The 12,427-nt window shown below is 40.2% G+C and overlaps 1 protein-coding gene across 6 annotated transcripts in view; it reads right to left on the reverse strand.

Annotated features, from left to right (window-relative positions):
• Positions 1-12,427, reverse strand: part of LOC112051626 (homeobox protein cut) — a 184,506-nt gene continuing 172,079 nt past the window's right edge. For 5 of the 6 annotated variants that reach the window (XM_024090343.2, XM_024090341.2, XM_052882800.1 and 2 more), the window contains 4 exons: positions 4,110-4,303; positions 3,820-3,965; positions 2,738-3,639; positions 1-2,491 (listed from right to left, as the gene is read on the reverse strand). In XM_024090343.2, the coding sequence (XP_023946111.1) occupies positions 930-2,491; positions 2,738-3,639; positions 3,820-3,965; positions 4,110-4,303 (2,804 nt within the window). In that variant the 3' untranslated portion in view covers positions 1-929. The remainder of the gene's footprint in view (positions 2,492-2,737; positions 3,640-3,819; positions 3,966-4,109; positions 4,304-12,427) is intronic. The other variant, XM_024090342.2, reaches the window with a different exon arrangement.

Raw genomic sequence — 12,427 nt, forward strand, 5'->3', positions numbered from 1 at the left:
TCGATTAAAAGCAAATTTATTGCTAAAATAAAATAAAACTATAACCAAAAGCAATACATCATTTGCTTAACTGTAGTGTACTTTATTTCTGTCTAGATTTGTACGTTCTCTAAAATAATAAAAAAATATCATTCCAACTCTGATACTCTACGGACTGGGCAAGAAAGGAATAGCTATCGAATGATAACATACTGGCAATAATCTACAAAAGGAGTGGCGTACCGTATACATATAGAGATAATAAAATAAAATATTATTAAAAATAAAAATTCATAATTTAAATGTAACTCAAGTAAACCAATCTATAATATTTAAAACCTCACTGGTTCATATAAACATAATAATACTTTTCAACTGGGGTTTCGTATAGACTATAGACCATAGCTTAAATTTACATTTGATTGCACTTTAAATTTTTTTAACAATTAAATGAACCTTCTCTACCCCTACTTATCGGCAACGATAAACTTTATCTTACAAGTCAACGTACGCTAGCCTACGTATGTACAGGTGGCTTGTGCTACGTCGATACATATTTGGTATATTTATTTACATCCATCGAATCAAACGCAAGTAAGCCATAACTTAACAATACTCAGATATACGTACCCGTTCGAAGTACTCTCGTGTATAAAAATTAAAGCAAAATGCAACTTTTGTATCGTAGGTTTTACAATTTATCTTTCGGCAGCGGACGCGACCGAGCGCGCCGCGAGCCGCTATGTACAGAGTCTTTGGCCTTACAATCGAATCGTAACAGAACACATCTAACTACGCGACATATTTGCACTCGAGCCGCCGCAGCGGGCGCGGTCCATTGCATGGATCGCTCCTATCTAAAATAAATAACCGTCCAACGCGACATTAACTAACACTCGGACCCGTTTCGACCGCTAACACTCCACAGAGTTCAGTTCACATTCACCAGTCTAGTACTCCCACCGGTCGTCGTCCGCCTCAGTCTTGATCTTGTCCTCGGGCAGCACGTCGGGCGAGTGCGGCGCGAGCGGCGCGGGCGAGGGCGAGGGCGAGGACGCGGGCGGAGAGGGCTCGCGCGGCGCGGGCGAGGGCTCCACGCGCACCGTCTGCTCCGCCTCGCGCCGGAAGTCGTCGCTGCGCATCACGCACACGCCGTTGATGATCACCTCGTCGGGGTTGCGCGGCTTCTCGTCCTGCCAGTCGGGGTTCACCCACTGCGGCGCCGCCGGCTTGCGCCGGCTCGAGCGGCCCGCGGGTGTCGACGCCGTCTTCGGCTCAGTCTTGGATTCGTCGTCGAGCGAGTCCTCCGAGCCGAGGTTGCTCTCGACGTCGTCGTCCTCGAAGTCGTCCCCGTCGGGCTCCCGCTTCAGCGGCATAGACAGGTCCAGCCCGCCGGTCGGGTTCTTCACCCTCTCGTCGGGAGGCAGCAGACCCCGACCTATCAGGGCGGCGAAGTTAGAATTCGCCGCGAAGTAGGGAGGGTAAGGTAGCGGTACACCCGCTAGTCCCATTCTTTCCTTTTGCAGCTCGAGGAGCCTCTGGTTCAAGAGGAGTCTAAACTGCACGGGATCGAAGGGAGCGGTAGATTGGTCGCGCGCGGGAGGTTCGGCCGGGAGACCGTGCGGCGCCTGCTGTTTTAGCCGCATTCTGTGGTTGTGAAACCAATTCGTTATAGTTCTCGTGGATAGACCCAACTCTGCCGCTAGAAACTCTATCGTCGGCATGTTCGGGTAAGGATCGAGGGCGAACGCCAGCCTCAGAGCTTCTTTTTGTTCTTCAGAGAATAACACGCGTTGTTTTTTGGCAGAAGGCACTCCGGACGTAGGCCCTGGAGAGCTCGAGTGATAGAACTCCGACGTGTCATTGGACGAAGTATCCGAGGAGTTGTCCTGGCCGGGGCCGCTCGATCTTCTTCTCTTGTTGGCTTCTCGCCTCTCGTTTTTTAATGCTTGTAGACGGTCGATGTTGTGAGTGTCGCTCAGCCACAATTGCATTCTAATGAACGGTTCTCTACCTTTAATGCTGAGCATGTGCCACGGTTTAGGCTTCGACAAGAGTTCACTCACCGACCCCTGTGACAAGCCGAGCACGGCTTCGCCGAATATTTTCTGGCCGATGTTGTTTGCCAGTAACGCCTCCTTTATTTTTGTCGTAATTGTCTGCGTATCCAAGTCCTGCGTCAGTGCAGCCATTTCGTAAACGCTGGGAGACATGTGTTGGTGCAGGCCTCTCATCGCGATGGGCTGGTGGTGCGGTTGGTGGTGCGGTTGGGACGGGTGCTGCGGCGGCTTCCGCTCTTTGTTGTTGTTGTCGTGGAGTTGCGGGGGCAGCGTGACGGCGTGGTGCGGGGGGAAGCCCGGCGGCGTGAGCAGCAGTGGCGTGGGGGGCCCCAGGTGGCCGAGGTGGCCGGGCCCGAGGAGTTGTTCGTGCTGCATCTTGCTCAGCAATGATGTCGCATCTGAGATCATTTTTTGAGTCGGTGGTATGGGCTTGGTCATGTTTGGCGGACATTCTGGAAGAAAAGAAACTTTACATTAGGACTTCAAAATCTAGTTTGGGGTTTCTTCATTTTTTTTACTTTTATTAATTAATTAATTTACCTACATAAAAACTTTAATTTTTATTAATATTGGTAATACAACAAAAACTACCAAATTTCGGAGTAATTGACTAAAAAGAATTAAATTTTAATTGTTGAATGGATATTTTCGAAAATATTTGTTAAAATAATTAGGTATAATGTGTTAAAACAACTTACGAGGTACTCCGCTGTAGTTTCCAGTCCTCATAAGTTTTTCAGGGGCGATTTTGTACTGCGATGCTACCAGTTTGTGAACAGCGTTGTCGTCCTCCAAGAACATTTTCATTCTGATGAAGGGTTCTCTTCCTTTTTGCGTGAGCATGTGCCACGGTTTCGGTCGGGCGAGCAAATCGCTCACGGAACCTTGTGACAGTCCGAGAACAGATTCACCGAACAATCTTTGGCTGATCGAGTACTGGCTTAAAGCTTCCTTGACCCTCTTAACGATGTCTTCCGTATTTAAATTATTAAAGAGATCGAATTGTTGCTGCGTGATAGGCGGGAGGACCGCTTTCATCGATCTCTGCGGCGTCGAATGGTGAGGTGGGTTCGGTGGTTGGGAAATTAAACTATTCGTTATTGAAGCCATTCGTTGCAAGGGACTGGCTGCAGCAGAACTACTGAAGTCTTCGTTTGGAGTTATCGCGGGAGGAAGAATTGCGTTGCCGAGTGGACTCGACGCCGAAGATCCGGTCGACTGCTGGCCGGGTTCCAGTTTTGGCCTAACTAAGGAGAAGGCGCTTCCCGCGTGCCTTATAGCCTCCTCGGCGTCCATAGGTCTATCCTTATCACTATCAGTCATTCCATTAATTTTGGTACTCTTTTCTTTGGGAAGGGAGAGATCTTGGACCGCTCCAGACCCATTCATGTGTTGGTTTTGTGCCTGCATCGCTTGTTGCTGGAGCGCAAGAAGATTTGGGAAAGGTGGCATTCCTGGCAAGTTGTGAAGGTTTGGAATGTTGCCGCCAGGTTGAATTTTGGCAAGTTCCCGGTGATAAGCTTCGAGTGCCATGCGGATGTCTTCGGGCGGTCGCTCCATGTGCGGAGGCATGCCGCTGCTGAAAAAAGGAGGATACATGCTACATGTTAGTTTTAGACTGGCTGTTCTCGTTTTAAATACTGTATTATTTTAGATTGTTGGAACTATTTAATTAAGCAATACTAATAATTTTCGTTTTAGATAATGTAGTAATTTGTGAAATATTACATCTATTTCTAACTTTACTTGACAGTGGAAGGGTATTCGCAAAGATACATACCCAGGGAAGCCTTCGCGATTGTGGCGCATATCGTCTACTCTCCTGGTCATAATTTTGGCCAGTTCTTCTTGATATATGCGGACCACCTTTTCTTGAGGAATGTCGTCGTTCTCATATTTTTTCAATCTTCTATTCTGACTCGAGTCCTGTAACGTAAGGATTTGTTTATAAATTTATGATAATTAAAACATTTTATGGTGACAGGTAAAAGTAATTTATGGCGAAATGTTCAACAGTGTAAATTAGAAATTAAGACACACAAAATAGTTTAATATTGAAAGAATTTTAACCTTATTAGAAAATGGCGAAGGGCACTGTGTTCGCGGCGAGCTGGAATCTTCATTGCTCCTGGAGTCGTCATTGTTGGGCTGACCAGTGGGAGTCTTCATCAAGTGGGAAGCCTCCAGCATATGCGCGAGTCGTTCGTCACCATCACCCTCAGACCTTCCGAAGCCTGTCCCCGCACTACCATCCTTCATCCCAACTGAAATAGACGACATTAATATAGTAGACATTTCATTGCAATTTCGTCGGATTTAAAGCTAGTAAACTAACAAGAGAGAGACACTGATTTGCATTACTATTTAGTTTCGCAGCTCTTTGTTGTTAATTAAAATACATTCAGTAGGCATATTTTAACATCATCACGCACAATTTTAATTGCGGTTAAATTGTGTCGCACACAAGCGCTTGCCAAGTAATAAATAAAGGAGTTATATTTGGTACAATTGAAATTAGGTAGGTCATTAAAGCTGAAGTGCAACGTATGGAGCATTAAATGTAATCGTTGAATGGGGCCGGCCGCTCGTCGCCTAAGCCAGTAATCCTAAAATGGCGCCTGCGCAACTATAAACAACCGAAGATTCGCGTGAAAACCGCCAGCCATATTGTGGTCACTCATCCTGTCAACATATTGTCTTTCGTTTTACAATGAAATACTATTTAGATGTTGATTTATGTTCGCATTAGACTAATTAAGACTTGCCGTTAATTATAGCGTAAAGATCGTTTCACATCTAACTATAACAACTCCTGAAGTAAACTAACTAACTAACTATTTAAAGACACGGAATTTTGTTTTGGGGGAAATTCTTCTAAACTGTGCTGTAGGAATAAATAATAATAGTTTTTATGTTGAAGAAGGTTTCCCTATTGAAATTAAAAGATAGACCAAACTCGGATCGATGTGAAAGTATGCATGGCTTTTGTAAAACGCGATGCAAATTATGCGTCTGATTCCTCGTGTAATAGACCATTGAAAGTCAAATGATTGAAGCTTATTACGAGCGGCTAACTACGCAGTCGACACTGGCGGTGGTTCGTGAGAATGCCGGTAATGGTGAAAACAACGAGCCTGTAATTTGTTTTTGCTTTTTTTTCTAAAACAAGCTTTGACACACGACATCTGTCGACATACTTTTCAAGTGTTTTGGTAGTGTTATTTACGCTGCGGTGTCTTAATGACTCCGAGAAGAGGGCCTTTCAAGATGTATCGTATTAATTTCCAGATCACAAAGACTTAATTGCATTCTTAAATTTTATTTTAAAACCGACAATATGTTCAACGATTCGTCGGGGTAATTTTGTTTATTTTAGATGCAGGGGAAAATGCTTCTTGATTAATGTGCTATAAACGGTACAACGCGATGCAATGCTTTTTGTTGAAGCCAGATTGTTTTTATTGGGATGTAAAACGTTCAATTTGGTTTCACTCTTAACACTTCTTTCTCACCTTAGGAAGAGTCGTTTCAATGTTTATTGTTTTTGTTGAAAATATTTACGCTAATTTTGAGAGAGTCAGAATCGTTAACCGTATTATGATGCACTATTGCCAAGTTTTGCGTATGTGCTTTCATTATATTCGTATTCCGCTAAAAAGATTTTCCTTGCAGCGTTTGACGCAACATTTGTGTATGCTACAATACTGTACTCATTTTTTCTCACGTGCCACTTCGATTCGTTAAGTATGCAAGCGACATAATCATGTCCTTCTATAGACTTTAGCTTTTTTATATAAATATAAACTTGCTTTTTTGTGAAATCACCATTCAGAGAGTTAACGACTTATGACTAAGAACGTGATACAAATATATTTACCAAGATGGCGGGCACGTCGGTAAGATTAACATCTACATGACCATAATGTTCACGGTTTTCAACTCATAACTGTTTGACAATAACTCTATATACGTGGTCTGGATTTATAATTACCTAGTTTACTCTTTAATGACCGCTTAATTGGGTATTCAATTTTTATACTTCAAAATATTCTGGATATTAACTGTCTAAAGTGTCGTTAACGCTACGTAGATGTGAGATTGGGTCATGTTGCGTCAATATATAATTGTAACTGCCATGTGATTATGACTTTTCATCTAACCTCACACTTTAACTATTAGCGGCTACTTTTACATGTAAAAATACTTTACTTATTATAACTATAAATGACATCCTAGATAAAAATTTGTCTTGGATTTGTATTTTTTGTCTCTTGGATATAATTGATCAACTGATATGATAAAATCTTTGTGGTTGTCGTAACTGCTTGTTCAACTAGTACTTTCTTTTATATCATGTCTGTATTACCCAATTGTCGCAAAATCACGCACGTTACGAGCAATTTGGTATGGAAAATTTGGATATAAATGGGCTCTAAAATTACAAGGCTCAATGTTAACATTTGCCGAGTTTGATGTGTGATTTTTATATTTATTATAGGTAGGTATGCTGCTACGCATGTCTTTGTCTCCTTCCTAGTTAGTCGTTATAGTCAAAAAACATAATTCAGAAACATTTGTGTGCATTAATCAAGAAGGTACATTGTTGAAACACATTCGCAAATCATGATTTTTAGTTAGTTATCCTGGTTTTAGTAACTAAATATTATGTAGTTAACTGCTTAATTATATTTTTATTACAAGTAATATTGTAAAGTAATTTAAACTACTTAATGGTATTTAAGTCATCATAAAATAGAATATGAATCGGTAGATATAATTTCCGTGTTTTATACACTATCATTCCATATAATAATAGGTTAATCAAGATTGTCCTAGCAAGTTACCAATTGAGAATTGAGTCATAGTCACGCGATTAGTTCGTTGCCGTTTAACTTAACAGTTATGTCAATATACCATGATCGGATATTTAAATTTTAGTCGTGACCTGGAACACAAATGGTGTTATGGTGATACCCAATTAGTTTATTTCAAATTCACTCGATACAGGGGCCGTCGATAAATTTCAACACACGTCTATTATTGCCTTTGATCTTCTAGTAGACATTTTGTTATTCTGTATACGGCACGAGGACAATTACCGAGACGTGCCTCGGAATATCGTCAAAAATTGCGCTTGTTTGTATCAACTCTTTATTGTCGCGCCATTTTGTGCGTGTCTACAAAATGGCCGCGATTGTTACTATCGATTTACTTTCATTTCTTATCTCACCGCTGGCCCATAAACAGTAAAACGATAGTATCATTTCTTTATTGTGGTCATTACGATGTGCATTTTTGATGGATATTGAGAGTAAAAAAGGAGTTTACAATTAATACCATCCGGTCACGGAAGACTCATTTATTGTTTGATTAGATGTATTTATAGAATGATGGTTATGATGGTGTTGTTGGCAGATATTTTTATAGGTTTCGTTAGGTACACACCCTTTGTTGTTGATTAATTTTTTATTGAACTTGTGTGTTTTGTCTAGATATAAACATAGTTAGAATTTTAGTCCGTAAAGCATTTGAGGGAGTAATTAGATAACAATCGCTAAGTTTTCCTTTAATATCCTTACACCTTTAATGTTATTGCGACGTAATAAAAAGCAGAGAAATTATTTGTTTATGCGACAACGTATCGCGTGCGTGCACGCCAAAGCTATACCTTTGTAGCGGTTATTGATTGCTAATGTTGTATGAATATTCAAAGGCTTTGGAAAGTAGAGGCGGCCCTAAATTATCGTGTCACTGTGACAGTGAAAAAATATACTGCTAATTTCTTCATGGCATATATCCGTCCGTGGCGAATGGGGAATGCGTATCCGGGATTGTAAATCAAGGTGGGTAGTTGGAGAAAGAAAGGGGTGAGAGTGCGCGCTAGACGTCACCGAGGGAATCGATGCTCATTTGCATTAGAGTCGTCCGTGAAGGCGGACGTCAGGGCCGCTCGAAAGTGTTGCGGGTAACGAAAAAAAATGCCCGCATTTGAATTGTTAATATGGTGCAAGAAATTTTTGCATAAAATCAGTCTATAGTTAAAATTGGATAGTAAGAATAATATAAATGTACGAATGTGATATTTAGAATAACGAGGTTTAGTTAGACATGCTACTCGTAGGTGCTAGGTAAAACGTTTTTCTACTTCAATGACTTTCACGTGCTTACACAACAGTTATAATAGACAGGCGAACCTCATTAATCGTAAAGACCGTTGGACTCCTGTCAATATCGCATTTCTTTCCTGCGGCCTTTCCCATGAGTTATTAGAGTAGGTTACGTCAAGAATTTCTTTTGTCCGGAGTGTGTTCGGTTTGCAGTGCGTGCGTAGGGAGCGGGGGCTGATCAGTATCGCGTGCTAGATGGCAATCAGCGGGGGCAGCGACCACGATTGATTCTAGAGAGGCCAAACGATCGCCCCCACGGCTTTAACCGACAATGTAAAGTTGCTTCAATTATAACGGCTCATCTACCCTATATATACGTGATATACTCTCTCTTTTTTCTTGACTCTTCTCATTATTATATGATATACTCTCTCTTTTTTTCTTGACTCTTGACTCTTTCTCATTTTATCCAGTGTTTGACTGTGATTGAAATGTAGCATTCGATCGCTGAACTTCGAAGGCTTTTGGCATATTTTTCCAGTCTATATTAATGATTTTAATCGAGGCATCATCGACCATTATCGTTATATTAAGTAGTTTAGTGACTAGCTAAATTTTAAATTTTCTGCAATTTACTAAACTGCCCCATTTCCATTTTTAAGGTTCACTCTAATGATGTGTTGATGTCATTTTACTTATTATAGAGTACGCTGGACTTGAATCATATGCAGCAAATAAATCAGAAGTAATGATAATTTGTATTTATATAAGTGTTTGTCCTTGGTACCTTGTTATCTGTAGGTAGCAAAATTCCCCCGGGTGGGTAAAAACGTTAAGAGCATTCGTTGTGCGGACGCCTGTAGTTTGTTAACTAGATTCGATAATCAATTTTGCGCGCTACGCCGAGAATGGTCTGCACTTTACTAGGGTTTACGAACAAAGAAATGAGTGGAACTGAAAAAACTTAACATCTACAAAATCAACTGTTTTATTTAATTTAACATGAAATATAATGATTAATTTTAATAGATAACTTTTTTATTTATATTCCATCTTGTCATCTCAGTGTTATTGTATACCTAATTGTGAGAGTGGTGTACAGAAAAACGTTTTACAGTAGATAGTTGGGAAGGAACGTTCTTTAACGAAACAAACCTACACAAAACACACTCGATCTTGTTGTTTTCTCTCTGAACGGATAAGTGCCGTAGGCTCCATAATGAGATCATAACAGTCTCACCGGGCGGGGGGTTTGGGCGAGCGCAGAAGCATCGCCTGATGGGGGCCCGAAGGCAGAAGCAGTAGAAGAGAAGGGCGGGACGGAAAGACTCTAATGGCGTCTGATCTGTTAACTTACCAGTATATCCAAAGTCAAAGACTTCCCAGATTAAATTGACTATACGTATCTGGTTATTAAAAATTTCATCTCGGATTACTTATTTTCAAGAGCAACTAAAAATGTTTCGCAATGCTTAAAGTTTTAGACGTGATTTTCCACCCTAGTATCGGTCCTCGGGGGACTGTAAAACTTTTAACGATAGCAAAGTTTTTTAACGAAATAAACGGATTCCCGTCAACAGCGGACGTGGGTAATGCAGTTAGTCGCACCTGATCGTCTGCGACGCCCTTTATGTACATATACATTGATTTTAGAAAATTTCGGGTATTAACATTGCCATTTCGCATCAGAAATAAATCTCATTACTTCTGGTGTAAATGGTGTGGTTAAATCTGTGGTCTTCAACGTTGTTGTGGAGATCTAGGTTTTAATTCTCAACTCAGATCAATTTAGTATTTTATATTCTCTAAATTGTCTCAGGTCGGATCTGGTGGTAGGCATCCATCGTGGCTACCAGTTATGATTCCGGTATGATGCTGCGTAGAAACCGTCATAGGTATTGTATTGTATAGAGGTATTGGTAGGGTAGAATAAATATGTACCTACCTCTTCCAAGTAAGCCCACTACCACCTTAGACTACATCATCACATAACATCGGATGAGACCACAGTCAAAGGCTTAGTTAGGTATCCCGTCATGTCATGGAAATAACAGAAAACTAAAAATAAGCTATTAGATACGGTTTCGGCGTAATGCTGCGTAAAAGTCGTCAGAGGTATTGTAAAGAATAAAGTTTCGCCTCTTCCAAGTATGCCTACTACCATCTTAGACATCACATAACATCAGAATTCAGATGGGTTCGCAGCCAAAGGCTTAGTTAGGTAATTGATCATTGAACAAAAAAAAGTTTCGTTATTGAGTACGTTTCCGGTATGATGCTGCGTAAAAACCGTCAGAGGTATTGGGTAGAATAAAATTGCGCCTCTTCTAAGTACGAGTACCATCTTACAGTGGAATTCATAGTCGTTGTAGGGGCACCCCCAGGGGATAATTCACCCGTTTAGTGTCAAATTCTCAAACAAATAAAGGTTAAATTTGACACTCAGCGGCTGAATGATCCCCTGGGGGTGCCCCTACAACGTCTATGAATCTCACTGTTAGACTTCACATAACATCAGGTGTGATCGCAGTCAAAGGCTTAGGTAGGTAACTTGTCATTGAATAAACAAAATACGTTTTATTTGAAGAGGATTGGTTTAAAATTGAATAGAAATGTTTGTCACGCGGTTATTTGTATTGATTTTCACGGCAGTTTATTGATTGTTACGGCGATTGATTGCGGCGGAGCACGCAAGGCAACGTGCTACCGTGTGCAACTGCCTTTCTTTATTCTTATCCGTGTAATTAAACCTCGTCACATATATTATCCATAGACCACCGGTTATGACCATAGATAACAAATAGAGTTTTTATTTAATGTCAAGAAAATGAAGCGAGAAATTATACGTCTTGATTCTTTACAATTAAAAATGATTTGTAGATTTACGTGGGTGGTTTTTAGTTTACATTATTGACTTAACAAGCAATTTTATATTTATAGATTTTTTATTTTCATATATAGGTAATTAAGATAATTACCGTGTTACATTTTTTTATAAATTGATTCTTATTTCGTAATAGCGACTCATAGCCCACACATTAATTGTAACTAATTACACGAGGCAGGGTAAAGATGTAAAATGGCGTCTCACAAATCGCGCCGAACTGACAAGTTAAACAGCCCATCTTCTGCGACAGATCTGTGAAATATACGCTTCTCAAGATAGGCGTGTCATTAATTTATCGCTAACGTGTCACATTTATTTGTTTGTACTTCTGATTCCCATGATGTTTAAAGATTACAGTAGAGCAGGTAACCCGTTTCAATTAAAATTTTTCGATGTGTCAAATTTGATTGTTGTGTGTTGCCATTAAATCACCGGTTCCATTATTTTGGGTAAAAGGCGCTTGCCAAGTGTATGTGGTAACAATAACTCTTATTGCGCAAACTACAAATAAATCAACCTTTTTGAAGTGATTTATCCCACAATAATAATAGCTGTTTTGTTCACACCGAATTTCGGGATTCGTTTTAAATGATCGCTTTTGTGGAATCGAAACATCGCGTGGGCGGGGATGTGTTTACGATAGTGCGGTTACCGCTTATAAAATAATTGCCGGTCGACGCACGACGAGTAATGTGCCCTTAATATGTTGAAGAGCTTTATTGGAAATCGCATTTAATGTTGAACACACATCTAAAACAGTCATAAACAAATGTAAAAATACATGTGGCACATTTACTTCACGGAGTTGGTCGTACCTATATAAACTGTAAATGTACCAAGGTACCAACTTACAGTGATAATACTCGTATGTACCTATTGTTAATTTTTTTGTTAAAGAAGGTTTCGATATTATATGAGGACGTTTACTGTACGTTAAATTCCATTAACTTAGGTAACAAACTCTTAAATAAAATTCGCGAGGCCGATTACCTGTAAGATTTTTTATAATTATTGCACAAAATGCATTGGCTAGACATACCTACATAAATGACATCTTAAAAAGGCCAGAACCCAAAGTCGGAAAGTTTAAAAAAAAGTCTCATTAGTCTATTGGTAAATACGATTGTTTCGCTTACATTGCACCTACTGTGCCTATGACACATATAGGTTCATTCATATCTGATGCCAAAAGTCCGTATCATTGCGTCCTCAGCACAATTAGTGGGGCTAAAATAAGATTGCACTAAATTATCACAATCAAGCCATCTCGACTAGCGCGCAATATATTCGTTAAACGCATCTATTTATAAGCCGTCGTCCTTTTATCCAGATAGCTTCTGGGTTGTCATGATGACACATGATTCACCGCAAAATGGTGTTAATTTCACCAGTTT

The sequence above is a fragment of the Bicyclus anynana genome, chromosome 8, assembly GCF_947172395.1.
Source record: "Bicyclus anynana chromosome 8, ilBicAnyn1.1, whole genome shotgun sequence".
NCBI classification, from domain to species: domain Eukaryota; kingdom Metazoa; phylum Arthropoda; class Insecta; order Lepidoptera; family Nymphalidae; genus Bicyclus; species Bicyclus anynana.